The 18,801-nt window shown below is 48.8% G+C and overlaps 1 protein-coding gene across 2 annotated transcripts in view; it reads left to right on the top strand.

The window, feature by feature from the left end:
• Ptk2b (protein tyrosine kinase 2 beta) overlaps positions 1-18,801 on the top strand; it is a 120,746-nt gene that overhangs the window by 91,529 nt on the left and 10,416 nt on the right. For both annotated transcript variants that reach the window (XM_055609895.1, XM_055609896.1), the window contains exons 6-23: positions 4,075-4,137; positions 4,329-4,383; positions 4,796-4,936; positions 5,173-5,247; positions 5,785-5,886; positions 6,923-7,040; positions 7,457-7,496; positions 7,875-7,921; positions 8,694-8,744; positions 9,177-9,274; positions 10,070-10,154; positions 10,502-10,602; positions 10,874-10,989; positions 11,947-12,047; positions 12,206-12,295; positions 13,044-13,248; positions 15,570-15,678; positions 17,015-17,080. In XM_055609895.1, the coding sequence (XP_055465870.1) occupies positions 4,075-4,137; positions 4,329-4,383; positions 4,796-4,936; positions 5,173-5,247; positions 5,785-5,886; positions 6,923-7,040; positions 7,457-7,496; positions 7,875-7,921; positions 8,694-8,744; positions 9,177-9,274; positions 10,070-10,154; positions 10,502-10,602; positions 10,874-10,989; positions 11,947-12,047; positions 12,206-12,295; positions 13,044-13,248; positions 15,570-15,678; positions 17,015-17,080 (1,663 nt within the window). The remainder of the gene's footprint in view (positions 1-4,074; positions 4,138-4,328; positions 4,384-4,795; positions 4,937-5,172; positions 5,248-5,784; positions 5,887-6,922; positions 7,041-7,456; positions 7,497-7,874; positions 7,922-8,693; positions 8,745-9,176; positions 9,275-10,069; positions 10,155-10,501; positions 10,603-10,873; positions 10,990-11,946; positions 12,048-12,205; positions 12,296-13,043; positions 13,249-15,569; positions 15,679-17,014; positions 17,081-18,801) is intronic.

The raw sequence follows: 18,801 nt of genomic DNA, 5'->3' as shown, positions 1-18,801 counted from the left end.
TCTTTCTTTCTTTCTTTCTTTCTTTCTTTCTTTCTTTCTTTCTTTCTTTCTTTCTTGTCAAACTATCACAAGAATGCATATCTCCATATTGTTCTCCTGAACACATCCTCCATAGTCCCACTGTTCCACTCTTGTTTCTACTAAGATGGCCCATAAAGCATTCAACTGCTGTCCTAGCTAAAGGTCCAAAAGTCCTCATTCCTCAAACACACACACACACACACACACACACACACACACACACGTGTGCAAAACCAAACCAGCATCATCAGGCCTATCATAACAATAATTCACTCTGGGGCTGGAGAAATGGCTCAGGGGCTAAGAGCACTGGCTGTTCTTCTGAAGGTCCTGAGTTCAATTCCCAGCAACCACATGGTGGCTCATAACCATTTATAGTGAGATCTGGTGCCCTCTTCTGGCATCCAGACACATGCAGGCAGCATACTGTATAAATAACAAATAAGGTTGTTTTTTTTTTAAGCAGGTTGTTTCAGATATAGATTTTTTTTAACAAACAAACTATACTCCACTCTGGGTCCAACTTCTGTCTTTTTTTTTTTCTCTGATAAACACCATAATCAAGACAGCTTATAAAAGAAAGCATTTAATTAGGTCTTACAGTTTCAGAGGCTCACAATTAAGTCCATGATGGCAAAATGAAGGAGCAGCTCACATTTTAATCTACAGCTACAAGGCAGAGAGAGCACTAGGAATGTTGAATCTTTTGAAACCTCAAAGCCTGCCCCCACTGGCACACCTTCTCCAACAAAGCCACACCTCCCAATTCTTCCCAAACGTTTTCACCAAGTATTCAAACATATGAGCCATTCTCCTTCAAACCATCCCACTTGGTGGCTCAGAAAGCACTAAAATCTTCTTTTTCAGTTCCTTGTCAATATTTATGCTGTTAGAATACAATTGTACGAAACAAGTGAGTGTGTACAATTACCTAGGGCACGTGTTACACAGCTCACTTGTTCTCCCGTGTATGAACGATCTACATTCTCTAGAACAGTCCTGGGAAGGCTTGCTCTGAAATGTGATGGGAAGCAGGTAGCCCTGGCTTGGAAAACTTCTGAAGCTGCCACAACTGATCTTGGAGAGCTTAACCACAGGGACCTTTGGGTATGTGGAGGAGGCGCCCTGGATAGTCCCCTTATATCTCATCCCTGAAGCTCCTCCTGCTACCTACCCACCTTGTGATTTTCCAAGTCTGAAGACCTGCCCTACACAGGTTCATGCCCTCTCCTCAGAAACACAGTAGAGAGAAGCGGGGGAGGGGAAGAGCCACAGCTCTTCGTTTTCTAAGTCCCCTCTACATTTAGGGACATTTCGGGCAATTCCTTGTCAGGATGAGGCCTTCCTGTGTGTGTAGATGTTGCCACAGCACGTGAACCAATCAAAAGCCCCTCCAGATATAGATAAGGGTTTCAGGGTGGGGAAGGGTTGTGCCAAGTTGCCCTCACTGATGACACGTAGACCCCTGCAAGACCACACACTTGGAGTGTGTTTAGTAAATTAAGCATACACAGCACAGCTATAGAGTTTAGCTTAGCTTAGCTTAGTTTAACTTAGTGATGGGTGTTTTTTTAGCCTACACTCACCTGGAACACACTCTATAGCTCAGGCTAGCCTCAGACTTTTGACGCTCCTGCTACACACTGAAATTTCAGGTATAGTCATAGTCTTTGTTTATTTTCCTGGCTTCCTTTCATTTGATATAGTTTAGGACTCGACCTCCTTCTCTTTGCTTGGAAGAAGATAGAACAGAGGTATCTTCCAATATCGTAAACTAGAATTCAGTAACATTCCTCGGGCAATCACGGATTGCCTCTACCACAACATACTCGGTTGAATGTGCCCCTTCTTGATTGAATAAGGAGAAGATAAGAAAAGAAGAGATCTTTAATTTTCTGTCCTACTCCATTCCGCCTCATGGCATTTTAAACACATTCCATGTGGTGGTTCCTATCACGTTGTTCCTCCCTCGTCATGGGCTCATTCTTTTTCTTACTTTGTGACACTTTTTTTTCACATGTCAAACAGTGGAAACAAATGCAGATGGTGGCCTGGTATAGGTGTATGTGTATGTGTGTGCATGTGGGGTTGGGGGAGGACTACAAATGACCACTCAGTGAAATTCATATAAGAACATTTCCTTTGTGTGTATGACATCTAAGAAAGGAGTCATAGCCCCAGGGATCATTGAGAGAAAAAGGGCAGAACAGGACAGGACAGTCCATGAAGTACATATGCCATGGTGACATAGACTTCCTCTGAAGACTATAACCCTGTGAGGTTTGTGTGTGTAGACACTGGTCTTACAACACATTGCCTTAATTCTTTCATGTAAAACAAGAAAATACTAGTTTAATACGGAACGGTGAGAACATGCAGGAAAGGGGAAGAAACCAAAAACTTCCTAAAAGTGCCTGAACTTCACTTAACCATGGATGGCCTCCTCCATAGGAAATTCTGTTCAGATTTTTTTTCCAATGCATCTGTTTTTCTAAACTTCAAATTCACATTTATCAAGAGGTAAGCATTTCTATTGCCTTATAGTATATTTGAAAGTATATTTGAAGTTACTGAGTGGTCAAAACTTAAGGATAGAGCCAGGCTGTGGTGGCACACACCTTTTTATAATCCCAGCACTCAGGAGGCAAGGGCAGGCAGATCTCTAAGTTCGAGGCCAGCCTGCTCTGCAGTTCCAGGACAGCCAAGGCTACACAAATAAACTCTTGAAAAAACAAAACAAAAAACTCTTAAGGATGGAACAGTCCACGTTGGATATTTCAGGGAGGAGGAGGTTTCTCCCGTGGTTCATGCTGTAGTTGTTTTTACCCATAGCGATGAAATACTTACTTGGGATCCTTAGTTTTTAAATGACCTCATGTATATTTATCCTTTAACTCATCAAGAATAAATGTTGTAGGAGGTAGAGCAATGTCTCCGGGGTTAAGCGTGTTACTATCCCCTCAAAGGACTCAAAGGTCTCTGCACCCACACTGAGCCCCTCACAAAGACTGGACTCCAGTTGCAAGGGATTTGGCGCCTTCTTCTGGTCCCCATGGGCAGCAGTGTACACACATGCATGTGTGAAAACACACACACACACACACACACACACACACACACACTCACAGACAAAAAAATACAATAAGTCTTACAATAGATATTCCGGGTAGACAAAGCGTGACGCTAGAACGTTTCTCTGTCCCAGTTAGCAAAGTTCAGGTTCAGAAGCCTGAAGACGGCCTGCCTGCTTGCAGGGTTAGTGCAGAACTATCCCCAGGTGCTGTTTATAGTGTATTCCTTGTCACTTTATTTAGCCATAATACATGGTATATATAGTATGTAGCAAAAATTATTGCATATGCATGACTTAAAGTTGAGACGTTTTTGTACTGTCTGGCCGTACGACTGCTAATTGTTTTCATTTTCTTCTGTAAATTCTAAAGTTCTGTATGTACCAGAGTTAATCGCTTAGATGGAAATGCAAACATATGCACCCGCATTGGGAGGTGATGTTCCTGAGCTGAGGGGCTGGCTGCCCTAGATTATTTGCTTTTAGACATTTTATTTGCATACATTCAATACGTGTGTGTGTGCATGTGTGTACACGTGTGTTACAGTGTGTGTAGAGGTCAGAGGTTAACTTATAGGGGATCAGTTCTCTCCTTCTGTCGTGTGTGTCCCGGGGATCAGACACGGGTCCTCAGGCTTGATGGCAAGCACCATCACCCTCTGAGCCCAAGGGTTGCTTGGTTTTGATGATGATGCCAATAGAACAGCTATTTTCTCTGCTATTAACTGTGAAAGCCAAGGGCTAGAGCTGTAAAGCTGTAAAGGAGTTTCTGAGGGTTGCAGTCCATGGGTTTCCTCTTTCCTCACAGTTTCATAAATACCTGGTTTCATTTCTCTTCGAACCTTGTTCCTGCTAGTGGTCCCTGTATCTGATAGAGAAAGATGCTTGTAGGCCAACGCGTGGACATTGGATGCCCTACTCTGAGCACTCCACCCGCCAGCTATCGGCCCTCTTCTCCATGCCATCTTTCCCTCTCTCCTCAGGAGATTCTTCAAGGACATGCCCCACAATGCGCTGGACAAAAAGTCTAACTTTGAACTGCTGGAGTAAGTTCTGTGTCAGGCATGGCTGCCCCTCCCCTCCCCCAGTGTCCTGCTGTCCTATTCACCTGTCTCTCTCCGCAGCCAGGAGCTCCCAGGACCCAGTTCCCTGGTCTCCAGGCCTTCACACCTCCTTTTGGCTGGTTTGAAGTCCAGTGTGAGTGTGTCAAACGTGGCTTCTATGCTCCTTTTTTCAGAAAAGAAGTGGGTCTGGACCTGTTTTTCCCAAAGCAGATGCAGGAAAACTTAAAGGTGAGGGAAGCAGAGAACACAGAGCCCAGGGAGCCCTGTTCCATGTGTGTCCTGGGACGGGAGCTAGAGGGTCAGAAGAAGAGGATCTATGGCCATAAGGCTACCCGGCTTAAGACAGCTGATGTGTGTGGTAGGCCCTCGAGGTCTGGAAATCAGGATGAGGTGCACCTGGCTCAATACTGCCTTGGAGGCATGATTCGTTTCATGACCTGGGTCATGAGATTCCATGCCTCCCGCCTTGCCTCGCAGGGATAGGATGAGCTCCTGTGGAAGCAGCTGTGAGCTTTAGAAAACACCTCTAGGCTTCTGTCATGGCGGGGCCCCCGGGAGCCATGTTGAGCAGTGGGCAGCCTTTCCACACGATCTAAAGCAGGAACCTGAACTGACTCAGCCCTCCCTACCCACCTCCCAGCCTAAGCAGTTCCGGAAGATGATCCAGCAGACCTTCCAGCAATATGCATCACTCCGGGAGGAAGAATGTGTCATGAAGTTCTTCAATACCCTGGCGGGCTTTGCCAACATCGACCAAGAGACCTATCGCTGCGAACTCATTGTAATGGCCTGTTCTTCATACCCTCAGCCTACCTGACCTCCAGGCAGGGCATTGTGAGCAAAGAGGGAGGTGGACAGGGAGAGAAAAGTGATGGGATGGGGGTGAGCTGTACGGTGAGGTTCAGGATGGAAGGGCTGCAGACATAGTGATGTTTGTTTATCCTTATGAGATTTCTCAAAACATCTGAATATGGCTGGGCAATGTGGGAAACAGTCCCCTTTCTCCTTTCATTCCAGCAAGGATGGAACATTACTGTGGACCTGGTCATTGGCCCTAAAGGCATCCGCCAGCTGACAAGTCAAGACACAAAGGTAGAGAGAGCCCAAGAGTGAGCCTCAACCCAGCTCCAGCTCAGAGGCCTTTTCTTCCTCCCTGCCTCTTCTTCTGTCCCTCCCCCCCATCAGCTCTTCACCCCCATCCCCTTTTGCTCAGGAGAGAGACTTTATAAGGGCATGCCCTTGGTGTAGAATTGTTGAGAGGCTCTGGGGATAGCAGTGGGGTCAGACAGCTCATCATTTGCCGAGACACTGTGCGGAACGATAGAATGCCAGTGGGTTCACAAGGAAGAGCCTCTCCCTCGATGGCAGAAGAAGGCAGTGACTCCCTAGGAGCCTGGGTCTAGTTCTGGCTCTCCCCGCAACTTGACATATGATCTTGACAATAGTACCTTCCTCCCTTTCTCTTCTGCAACCTGGGCATCTTGGGCTTCGGAGAAGTGCCTTCCCGCGTTATGCTCTCCGTCTTCAGAAGAGTCTTCCCCACTCTCCACCATCCACCCTCACCCCCGTCTTGACCTTTGTCAGATCCTGGGGTCACATGTTCTCCAATTCTCCCTGCCCCTTTCACAGCCCACCTGTCTGGCGGAGTTCAAACAGATCAAGTCCATCAGGTGCCTTCCTCTGGAAGAGGGTCAGGCCGTCCTGCAGCTGGGCATCGAGGGCGCCCCCCAGGTGAGCACTGGGGAACCTGGGAGCTTTGTGGGTGGAATCTAGTCAAGCCAACCTTTCCAAAGTCCAGCAGACGCTAGGGGAATTTTTGTTGATGGATCTTGTTTAAAAAAAAAAAATGGTACCCACGACTGGCAAGATAAAGAAGCCTACCACCAAACCCAATAATCTGAGTTCAATCTCCTCCCCCACCCCCAGTCTGTATAATGGGAGACAAACGACTTATGTGAATTGTCCTCTGACAGCCACATTCACACAGTGGCAACTTTGTGGCTTCTCTCCTTTGCCGATAGATAGATAGATAGATAGATAGATAGATAGATAGATAGATAGATAGAAGATCGACAGATGATAGATAAATAAATAAAAACCAAAATAAAACCCTACCCAGTATCCAAACAAGGTTTTATGATAATAATGAGATTTAAGGAAATTTGGAGGAAAGTTGTTTTCTTTAATATCAGGAAAGAAGTAGAAAAAGCTTTAGGGTAGGTAGAGGCAATTAGAAATAAGATACATAGCCAAAGTCTAATTATTTAGCAGATAAGCAATGGTTTAAAAATCAAGACCCAAGGGACATGGGGCTTTTTTGTATCTAGAGGTATGGGAGTGACCTCAGATCACCAAACATTTGTCTCTCTCCTCTAACCAGCATGTGCTGAGCCCCCAATCCCACCACCCACTTTTTGGCTTCTGCCTGTACATACCAAGCACTCAGGAAATACAAGGCATTGTGCTGTATCCATTGAGAGATAAGAGTGAGACCCAGAGCTGACCCTGCAATAAAGAGCAGTGGGGAGCCAGCAAAAGAGATGGCCAGTACGCCCCCTGGTGGCTGTCTCTAACAAAACACACACACACACACACACACACACATACACAGAGAGAGAGAGACAGAGACAGAGAGAGACTACTTAGGAAAAGTGCGGCTGGAATCCCACAGAGGTGGGGCCGTGTCCTGCAGCCTCTTCTTCCTCCCTGTGGGATGGACTCTAGCAAGGCTCTGCTTTCTCACCGGTGGCTGACCCCTTCTCTACAGTCCTTGTCCATCAAAACCTCGTCCCTGGCAGAGGCTGAGAACATGGCTGACCTCATAGATGGCTACTGCAGGCTGCAGGGAGAACATAAAGGCTCTCTCATCATGCATGCCAAGAAAGGTAGGTTTCTCTTTGGAAGCAGAATAGCCCAGAGGTGGATGGCAGAGGGAAGGTCAGACATTGGCCCTTAGGTAGAAGCAAGGGTTTTAGGAGCATGAGGAGGGCCTGAGTCTATTCTAGGTGGTCAGCTACTGGAAGCAGTTGGGGGAGGGGGGCGTTTACAACCTCTGGCATAACTGAGCCTTTACTAACATGTGACCGTTATGTTCTGTGTGACCCTGATTGGGGACAGTCAGGAAATGGGCGCAGCTGGAGCATGTGATTATCAGCCGGAGGAAGTTTACAAGGGTTCTAGTTCTGGTCCAAGCAGCGTCCTCCGTGGTGCTGACAGACAACCTCAGAAGCAGTGTTCCTTCTGCCACCAATTCACCCACTCGGTCCTGGTTTCAACCCTCCTTTCCTCTACTTCCCCCTAGATGGTGAGAGAAGAAACAGCCTGCCTCAGATCCCCACACTGTGAGTACAAGAGGGATGCCAGGGTTGAGACTGAATCTCAGACTATCTGTGCTAGGGCTGGAAAAACATGCAGTGAACACCCCTCCCTCCCTTGCTTCTGAGAGAATGCTTGAGTCTCATCATTTCAGCAGGGTGTGTGTTCCCTCCCAGTCCACAACCATGGGAGTATTCCCTGCTTGGCCTGCTGCTCTCCTGAGGAAGAGGCTTCTGTCCTTTCTTCTGCCCTTGCCCCTTGGTGTCCTGGGCTATACTATCCCAGCTCACTGACAGCCAGCTTGGCTGCCAGGTGGGTGGATAGAGGTAGAGAGAAGCTGCCTGAGGGGACTGTTGCAGGGCTCTGAGGTGAGCTGTACCCTGCCCTTCCACCTTCTCCTGCAGAAACCTGGAGGCTCGGCGGTCCCACCTCTCAGAGAGCTGCAGCATAGGTAAGCATGTTCACTGTACCCTCAGCCTCTGCCCCTCCCTCAGGCTTGCCCACCGCCTCTGCTTTGTCTCCTGATGGCACCAAGCCTTCTCTCCAAGTCACAGTGAACCACCTTTCCATCGCTTCTCGGTGACGGCTCAGAAACATACCATTAGTTGTAATAGCAACTGTGAGTAGTTCGCACTGTGGAGTCATGTTGGTCCTGGTCAGCTGTTATTGGCACAAACAATGCAGTAGATTGGATGAGCCAAACCCGGTCATTTATTCCTCCCAGTTCTGGAGGCTGGCAAGCCCAGACTCTGCAGATTCTTGCTGGTGAGGGCTCTCTTCCACGTTTGCCTCCTTGCTGTGTGGTCACGTGGTAGAGCACGCTCTAGTCTCTCCATCCTCTTCTTTTAAGAGCACTAGTTTTAATAGGAGTCCCCTCCTTTTGATGTCACCTAACTCTCACCACTTCCCAGAGACCCTCACCGGTCATCGTACTGTCGGGTAGGGCTGCAGTACGTGAATTTTGGAGAGATGGAATCATCAAGCTAAATGAGTGATATGTTACTTGGAACCAATGAAACCGAGCAAGTAATCCCAGACTCGAGCTAAAGTGTCTTCAGCTATGCCTGCTACTTGAATCCTTATGGAAGAGCCTAGACTCTCCTGCATGACCTCACTCACTCCTTTGTCTGCCCTGGCTTCCGGGTAGGAGCTACGGCCTAATTCCTGGCTGTGCCTAGCGGTGACACCTAGCCCATGGGCTGGGCCCCTTTCTGTCATTACAGAGTCAGACATCTATGCGGAGATTCCCGATGAGACCCTACGAAGGCCAGGAGGTAGGCCTTGAAGAGGCTGGTCACCCCACCACCACCACCACCACCACTGTGGCCACAGCCAGGGCCCTGGGAAGTGGCCTCATGAGGACTCCTGGGACACCACGGGGGAACCTTCTCTCCTCCCTTCTTCCTCATTTACATGGGCTCAGACACAGAAAACCCGAGGGACCCTCGGTTTGAGAGCTGACATTATAGACAGATGGCTTTCACTGGGTCTGTGTGGCTTCAGTGAGGACCTTGACGAGGTCCTCTGGAGGACCCAGGGAGCTGGGCGCAGGGTGATAGAACTCCCTGGGTCTGAGACAATGAAACAATCTAGATGCCATCGCCCAGCCAACCGTGGGATCTTTGCTGTTGACCATTCAAGTTCCCCTGGGAAGACCGTTTGGACTCTGGGCTCTGAGACGCCCCATGTTTTCTCCCTCTGTGCAGGTCCTCAGTATGGGGTTGCCCGTGAAGATGTAGTTCTTAATCGCATTCTGGGTGAAGGCTTCTTCGGGGAGGTCTATGAAGGTGTCTACACGAATCATGTGAGTCCCAGACTGTTATCCGGCATCCCTTTTCTCTGTCGGAAGGGTCAAAGAGGATGCTACCTGGGTTGCAGGTAGCAGCCAGCTGACGCACCGTGGGTCTTCATTCACACGGCCTAAGACTATTTCTGGAGCACCCAGGGAGTGAAGGGGATGAGAGCCATTCCTGAGATTGGAGGGACAGTGGACTAGGGTGGAAACACAGTGGGCTCTGAGGCTCGTGGGAGAATGCAGAGGAGGAAGTAGGATGCAGTGAGAGCAGGGTCTAAGTGGATCCAGTAGGAATTGGTGTCCAGGTCGCTGAAGCTGGGGTGAGCCTTGCCTATACGGTTATACTTCCAGCAGGCTGGAGAGGGCAGAGCCCAAGGAGAGAAGAATGATGGGAAACCAACAGTAAAGACAGAGTAGGAAGCTTGCTCTCTTCTGATGGAGTGTGTGTGTGTGTGTGTGTGTGTGTGTGTGTGTGTGTGTGTGTGTTCTGCCATGTGCCTGCTTGCCTTGTGCAGGTAAGGTGACTCTGTATTCTGGTCTGGACCCAGGGATTTAGCTTTCTAGTCTCTGAAGTCCTTTCTAGTTCTAACACAGGATGATCTGGAAGGAGAAAAGGAAGAAAACATGAAAAGAAATAGAAAAACGGGGTGTGGTGGCTTGAGGAGGGAGATGTGCCACATAGAAGCCACACCATTTGCCTTCCCTCGGCTGGCAGCCAAGTCTGCAATGGCCTCGCTGAGGCTAGGGAAAGGACATTTTCTCCTGAAAAGCACTGGGGTCCCTGAAAACACACTCCTGTTGCAGAAAGGGGAAAAAATCAATGTGGCCGTCAAGACCTGCAAGAAAGACTGTACCCTGGACAACAAGGAGAAGTTCATGAGCGAGGCAGGTAGGCATCCCCTGGGGACGGGCCCCTGACATGCTCCAGGCCCTCAAAGATGAACGAGAGCTGAGAGTCTGGGAAGGAGAGAGGGTGAGAGCAGTAATGGGAACTCACCCCCACTCCCAATCGTAAAAGGTCTCTTTCCTTCAGATTTCACAGCTGGGGCAGGAAAGTGCATTTGTCTTATGTGGCTGGGGTTGTAGTCCGGTGGTAGAACACTTGCCTGGAATGCATGGGGCCTGTTCGTTCCTCAGCATTGAGGGAAAAACAAAACAAAACAAAACAAAACAAAACAAAACAAAAAGCTTTCTGTATCACCTTTGACCTGCTCCATCTCCTTCTCCCTCCCGAAGTGATCATGAAGAATCTTGACCATCCCCACATTGTGAAGCTGATTGGCATCATTGAAGAGGAGCCAACATGGATCATCATGGAACTGTATCCTTATGGGGAGGTGAGCTCGGGGGGCTGATGAGAAATCCTGTGTGACAACCAGGCTGCAGTTAAAGAGGCATGGGAGACATTTATAGCAAGGGGTCTTTACAACCTCCTGCCTTATGTATTTAGCTGGTAGGTGGAGGAAAATCACCAAAACACATTGCCATCTTTGAATTTGCCCCCATAGGAAATAAGGGGTCTTTGGCTGCTGGTAGCGTGGTATGTTGGTGGGGGGGGCGTGCTGGGGCAGAATGAATGCTTCTGACAACTTGTCTCTCTTCCTGCAGCTGGGCCACTACCTGGAGCGAAATAAAAACTCCCTGAAGATACCCACTCTGGTCCTGTACTCTCTGCAGATATGCAAAGCCATGGCCTATCTGGAGAGCATCAACTGTGTACACAGGTAGGAGCAGCGTGAGGCTCTTCCCTCCCTCGTCCCTGAGAAGATGACAGTGCGTAGAACTAGAGGGATGTGAACCCTTGCTGGTCTGTGGCAAGCAACTGAAAGTCAGCACTCAGTACTCAGGCGGTCCCCATGGAAACTCCCAGGGTACCGAGAGGAACTCCGAAGTCTGAGGTCTCACTGTAGCTTTGTGCCTTCTGCTCAGTCCCAGCGAGTGCTAAGAGGGCTGCCCTCTTGCCCAGAGATTCATCTCTTCCACTTTGCCCACTGGCTGGCATGCAGCTTAGGAAGAAGGCTAGAGAAATGTCCGGAGCATCCTAGGGTCTCCATGATAGTTGTCCAGGATCCCTGACCCACCATCCGCTTTAATTATGGCTGCATAGTTGGCCCATTGCCACACTCCACTCCTCATTCCTTTGAGACCACACTGGGCTGCTCATCCCACCATGGGATGGGCATAGCCTGTGTGACTCTGAGCCTGATTTGTGCAAAGCCATGTTGGGGATACAGAACACCCCCTTGTTCATTCAGTAAGTCCTGTGGCACATCTACTCAGTATGGTCCATGTTGTAGGAGGTAGCACCAAGCCATGATCAAGAGAAACAAGAATCCTTTTCCTTAGAAAGCTCATATCCTAGCGTGAGGGTCAAATGGCTTGAGCCAAGGCAATGTGCTCATAGGTTTGTTTCCTTTATCTGTCTGAAGTTGGGTTTTAATAGCATCTTTTCAGTAGCAGAAACAGCAGGAAGTGGCATGGCCTTTGGGAAGTCGGTGGGCCCTTTGGGGATGGTGGTGATGCTAAGGATACAGGTCAGTGGGGCACTCTTCAAGGGGAGCCAGATGCTCCAGGAGTTGTCACCTTGGTGGTGTGCTCCTTCATGCTGGGGCCTGGCTCTCTTCACTTGTACCAGGGTCCCAGGGCAAGTACCTCATGCTAGTCTTTCATGCTTCTTTCAGGGATATTGCTGTTCGGAACATCCTGGTGGCCTCTCCGGAGTGTGTGAAGCTGGGAGACTTTGGGCTCTCCCGGTACATTGAAGATGAGGACTATTACAAAGGTGAGGGCCTCCCGGTTACCGAAACAGTCCGTAGAATTAAAAAATCCCAGAGCAGGGAAGCCCAAGGTTTAGGCAGCCTCAGCCAGCGGAGGGTGGGGATATAATTCTGGGTCCTGCCTCCCGAAGTGATTCCTGCAAACCTCTCTGTCCACATAAAGCCTCTGTGACTCGTCTCCCCATCAAATGGATGTCCCCAGAGTCCATCAACTTCCGCCGCTTCACAACTGCCAGTGACGTCTGGATGTTCGGTGAGCAGTGATTCAGGAGGGCCCAGGGAGGTGGCCTGGGAAGGAGCACAGGGAGAAAGAGTCTCACATGCGCCCCTCAGGTGCCAGGGGCACTGAGAAGTCCCCAAGGTGGAGGGTCAGTGGGAGAGCAGATGTGACGTGGACGAGGGCCCGGTTGGGGATAAACTGGGCTCGTCTTCTTTGAGAAGACTCCTGTGACAAGAATGTGCTGAGTCATCCACCCTGCTATATGAGAAAGGCTTCAGGTGGGGGGGGGGTCCTCAAAGGAAACTGGCCAGCTTCTTTCAGCGAGGAGCTGAAAAGGAGAGACAGGCCTAGCTGGATCTGAAGGACATATCACTCTGGACATCATCATTTTTCTTCCCATTTTCCACCTGAGGAAATTAAGGCTCGGATGAGTCAGGGCCTTGCCCAAGGTCATACAGCCAACAAATATCAGTACTAGTATTGTAGTATTATGACTCCCTTCTCCTCCCCCTGCCATGAGGAGGAGCCTTTGATCCTCCCCTCCATGAAGAAGTTCTGACACTCAGATCATAGATAGCCTCCTCCTGATTAATCTTAGCAGCTCCATGGGGAGGGCTCTAGGGAGTAGACTGTGGTTCATATACTATAGGAATAGGGATATCAGTGTCCTGGCTGAACCACTGTGGTGGGCGAGACCTCAAGGGAAAACGGCCAGTGGCCAAGGTTATCCCTGGGGACAGCGAGCTGGTCCCTCCCCTGAGCCCTCCCCCTCTGGTCTCAGCTGTCTGCATGTGGGAGATCCTCAGCTTTGGGAAGCAGCCTTTCTTCTGGCTTGAGAACAAGGATGTCATCGGGGTGCTGGAGAAAGGGGACCGGCTGCCCAAGCCCGACCTCTGCCCACCTGTCCTTTACACACTCATGACTCGCTGCTGGGACTATGACCCCAGTGACCGGCCCCGCTTCACCGAGCTTGTGTGCAGTCTCAGGTGAGCATATTGTGGGGAGCTCTGGGTAAAGGACGAGGCTTTAGATATGGCGGGGTCTCCAGCCCTGTGCAGCAGGGGTCTTTGTTCCCCTTTGTCCGACAGTAGAGTTCAGGTCAAGGTTGGCGACTTGATCCCCAGTGACAGGTAAAATGGGACTTACATCAGAACTTCCTTCTGATCACCATTTGGAAGGTCACCCCCACCCCTTCCAATAGAAGTACAACAGCGCCGTACAGTGTTGGAGGACAGAAAGCTGAGACCAATTTCACTGCAAGCTCAGGAGTGAAGGCAGCCTGGAGAAGCCCTGTTCACTCCGGTGCCTTGTGGAGCAGACTACTTATGCTCGTGACCTTTATTGCTCTCCCTCTCCATTTGATAGGCCTTGCCAGTTACGGAAGAAGGAGGTGTCTTGACCTGTTATCAAGGCTGTTAACAGGCTCCTTACATGCCTGTTCTGTTTGGGGAGCAGTGGCCTGAGGCTTAGATCCTTCTCATTAACCCAGCTGCTATTTCTCCAGTGTCAGGGGGTCACTGGTGGGGAGGGGGTGTTACCTATCTTAGGGTTTCAGGGTTCCCCATCTTCCTGCTTACCACTCATGAGTGACCCAATGCCTTTTGCTTTCTTTTAGGCTAGGGATCAGCAAATTTCTGTTAAAGGCCCAGATAGTAAATATTTGGGACTTTGCAGTCAATGCAAGTCTCTGTTGCAACTACTTGGCTCTTCCATGGCAGCCAGAGGAAAGAGTCTGGCTGTGTTTAATAAAGTTCCTTCTGCATACACCAGAATTTGGCATTAGTTTTACATGTCATAAATTTAAAAAAAAAAAAAAAAGAAAAAGAAAAAATCAACCATGAAAAAATAGGTAGGAGGGGCAGGCTTAACATGTGGCCACTGATTGCTGGCTTCTGTCTTAAGGAATCTTGCTTAATGGCTAGATAATGGTGTGTGTGTGTGTGTGTGTGTGTGTGTGTGTGTGTGTGTGTACACCTAGGAACAAATCCAGGGTTTTGTGAATGTTAGGCAAGTGTGCTACCACTGACCTACACTCCCAGCTCTAGAGATTTTATTCGAGGGCAAGAAAATAGGCTCTAGACAAGACATGGAACCACAGGCTTATAAACCCAAAACATAAAAGGTACAGACAGTAGGGTCATTCAAGATCATCCTCAGCACAAAATGAAAAAAAAAAAAGTGAGTCTGGTGGGAGGCCCAAGGAAGAGGTTAAGAAAGCCTGTGTGAGGATGACTGCGTTTGTCTGTGGCTTGGAGTCTAAGCACACTGCAGAACTGTAGTCTTAGAATACCTGTCTGCTCCCATCTTCCCTCCATGACCCTTCAGATTGAGTCTGCCCCATCTGTTGGTCCTTTATAACGAAGGACCACATTTGTTGGTCTTTCATAAGGAAGACTTAAGAAGGTTCCAGGATAAAAAAAAAAATAAGTGAAAGATATAGTCTGAAAGGTCAAAAGCTCTGGGGTAGAAAAGGTGGGGTCTTGAGAACCATGGGGACTGTTAGTAATTGCCTATCTCTGGGCTGACACCCACCTCCTACCCCTGGAAGAGACTCAGATCACAGAGGAACTTAGACGCCTAGTTCAGGCACAAGCTGGCAGTCTTCCTCCTGGGTTAAGAAAGGGTCTAACTAACACTTCCCAACCTTGTGTCAAGCTTTGAGAGCTTGCCCAAAACGCGAGTGAGCTCTCAGACTTCTCTGCTTGACGAAGCATAGTCAGGTATGGGTACCATGTTTGTGTGTGTGAATGTGTACATTTGGAGGCATAGTACCACATGGCATGAATTTGGCAATGCGTCCTTAGTGTTCCTTTGAATATGTGCACCTGAAGACCCTGCAGTAATACCTGGGGCCTCTTGGCTGAGAAGCACTGCACTAGGAGAGAAAGGCAAGACCTCATCATAGCTGAGAGTAGACGGCAGCCCAGAGCATGCTACAGAGTTAGAATTGGGGGGGGAGGGGTATCTAAAGTCATGGCGAGTCTGGGCCCCAGACGTAGATGGAACTTTTTGCCAATAGCTGGTGCAGGAAGACTGGACATGGTAGCGGTAGAGCTACCAGCCAGCTTCTGCCACCTGTCGGGCTGACTCTCTAAGAATCCATTTGAATCCATTTGTGTGAACCTCTCAAACCTTGATACAAGGATGGCCTCAGGATCCATATCCTAATCTGTCTCACAGACATCTCCCGCTGTAGGAAAGATGGAGGTGGAAATGGGATCTGGTAACCCTCAGCCAGGCCTCTCCTGACTTCAGTGTGTCCCCTTTGACCCGGTTTCTCTCTATATGTGACCTGACTCCTTGGCAGTGACATTTATCAGATGGAGAAGGACATTGCCATAGAGCAAGAAAGGAATGCTCGCTACCGACCCCCCAAAATATTGGAGCCCACTGCCTTTCAGGAACCCCCACCCAAGGTAAGTTGAAGCTGGGCCTCATTAGTTCCATGGCTCACAGCAGAGCCAGGTCCCTTTGTGGTCCACTGCCCTCTCAGAGCACAGGGAGGTTGCTCTCCTACAATCCTCTCTCTGTCCTGAATCCAAACCTCAACCATCCATCACAGGAGAAATCTGCCTGCTGGGAAGTTGGAGCAAGAACTGTTCTTCTAGAGATGGCAGATCAGGTGGCCGTTAAGATAAGAAAAGGGAAATCCTGAGCCCCTGAGACTCGGCTCCACATCCATGCCTGCAGTGACAGCCTCGGGCTCAGGAACCAGACCCTACTACCCCACCATCAGGTGGCTGGGTTTCCAGAAACCAGGGCTGTATTATCGAGAGCTGACAAAACAAAATACCACAGGCAGAATGACTTAAGCAACAGACATCCAACCATAACGTTTGCAGGAACTGGGAAATCCACAGCCCAGAAAACCTCAAATTTAGTCTCTGGTGAGGGTCTGTGTTCACTGTGATCAAACACCAGATGAAAACAGCTTAAAGAAGGAAGGGTTTATTTGAACTGTACATTTGAGAATACAGTCCATCACGGCAAGGAAGGCATGATGGCCAGAGTCTGAGGTCACATGGCATCTACAGTCAAGAAGCAGAGAGGCGAATGCTTCTTCTAAGGTAGCTTTACCATTCTATATGGTCCAGGATCCACCCCAGCCTCTCCCCCCAAAATGATGACCTCCACATCATTTTTGGAGTGAATCTTCTGTCCGTTAATCTAATATAGAAAAGCCCCTAAAAGACATGCCTAGAGTCTTGTCTCGTTGGTGATCCTTGAGCTGTCAAACTGACAATCAATATTAACTGTCACAGGGCTCCTTCCTCGCTTTCAGATGGCTTCCTTCTCACCATACCCTCATTAATCAGGGGAAATGAGAATGATTCTCTTAGCATCCTGTGTCTTTCTCATCAGGGCACTAATCCTATCATGGGATGACCTCAGCCAAACTCTAATCCTCTCTCAAAGACCACACCTCATAATACTGTCACATTGGGAGTTAGGGCAGCAATATATGAGCAGGTGTGGTTGGGACTGAGCACCAAGGAAGAGTCCCTAGCGACGCCCAATCTGGTTCAAGGCCCTTTCTCACAGTCTGTCTCACATGTGCTGCCTGCAACCCTTCCCATCACCAGCCAAGTAACTAGCGCTCAGTGCGTGGCTGCAAAATGAATCCGATGACAATTTTGTTCCTATCTCTCCACTGTAAACAAACAGAACTGCCTCTGACCTGACGGTTTCTTGGATGTGTTTTTGATGAAGGGCAGAGCTAGACTGAGATAGGCCCGTGTTCTCTTTTTCTAGCCCAGCCGGCCCAAGTACAGACCCCCTCAGCAGACCAATCTGCTGGCTCCTAAGCTGCAGTTCCAGGTAAGTGTTTAACCAGATGGTGGGGAGGGTTGACTTCTTCCCTCATTAAGGACCTTCCTGAAATGTCATGTCTACACCTATGCGGCGCAGCAGCAAATACCTGCTTAGGGGATGGAGAAGCCTGGGTTGGCTCTTTCTCAGCAGCCAGGAGAGAATTTTTAACTTATTTCAAAAGAACAGAAATTCGGTTCTTCCAGAAATTCTGCCTGTGGCCCAGTCCAGCCATCTTTGGTGTCTGCTGCTTCCTGTGCCTGCCTGCATCTGCCTTCCTGTATCCCTGGCTTCGCTGACCTCCTGCCCTGAACAAAGCCTTCTGGGAAGGAATTCAAGGGTGCTGGGGATACATCCATATAGGATGGTCCTATAGACTTGTTTGCCACCCAAAGCTCTATACAGAGGCTCTGGCCAGGTCCTAGGCGGTCAGCACAAAGGGAGCAGGGGCCTATCTGAAGTGTCTGCGTCCTTGCCAGCCTTGAATCTCGCCAAGGCTGTAGCCTGTGACTTATAATGTCCTGTGTCACTCTCTTGCATCTGGATGAGAGATGACCCAGCCTCCTGCCTTTCCTCCCCCTACAGACCCTAGCACAGAGTTGTGGCTTGCAAACAGAACATCTCAAATGACAAGTACCAATATTAGCCCAGCTGACGCTCCACACAGGGAGACTGAGCCTCGAAACCAAGCTCGTCTTGTCAGGGAGATGGTCCTGTGTCAAAACAAGCCCAACCAAGAGTGGACACACAAATCCACTTCACGTGAAGAAAATGTCTTGCAGGGGTTGATAATAATAACAGACTGACAAAAATAGTTCAGTGTGTAAAGGTGCTTTCTGCCAAACGTCATGACCTAAATTCAATCCCTGGAACCTACATGGTGGAAAGAAAAAAGCAATGTCCAGAAATTGTCCTCTGACCTCCTCAATCACTATATAGCACGCATGTTCGCACACACACATACTAAATAAGTTTTAAAAACGCTTAAGGTAATAATATTGTTAGAGTGGAGAGATGGCTTCGTGGTTAAAGCACTTGCTATGAAAGCATGAGGACTGGGGCTTGAAGCCCCAGAACCTCACAAATGCCAGGTGAGCATGGTGGCCGTCTGTGATTAGAAGGCAGAGACAAGGAATCCCTAGAACAAACTGTCAAATTTGGAGACAAGCTCTGGGTTTAACCAAGAGACCATGCCTCGGTAAATAGCGTGAAATAGTGATTAAGGATGACCCCTGACATCAAGCCAGGGCCTCCATGTGTACTCACACACACTTCTACAACCACACACACAGAGAGAAAATAAAAATATTATTTTAGTCAAAATAAGCATACCCCAGACACACACACAAGAGAGAGAGAGAGGGAGGGAGAGAGAGAGATCTATATTTCTGGGTTTTGCTCCTGTGGATTCAGCCAACCAAGAATGGAAAATATGAAAAAAAGAAAAGGAAAAGCCCATATCTGCATTGAATAGGTACAAGTTTTATTATCGTTATTCCCTTAACAACGTACTATGCCACTGACATGGCCTTTACGATGTATTCAATATAAGTGATCTAGAGACGCTTGACAGTACATCAGAGGACAGCTGTAGGTACACAAACATAGCACCATTTTATGCAAGGGCTCCCACATCTACGGTGCATCCTGGAACCATGCACCCCTAGGACCCTGAGGGATCGCTGTGTGTGTGTGTGTGTGTGTGTGTGTGTGTGTGTGTGTGTGTGTGT

This window comes from Psammomys obesus, unplaced genomic scaffold (genome assembly GCF_907164565.1).
Source record: "Psammomys obesus unplaced genomic scaffold, mPsaObe1.curated_primary_1811, whole genome shotgun sequence".
NCBI lineage: Eukaryota > Metazoa > Chordata > Mammalia > Rodentia > Muridae > Psammomys > Psammomys obesus.
This window is presented reverse-complemented; position numbering and strand designations above follow the sequence as displayed.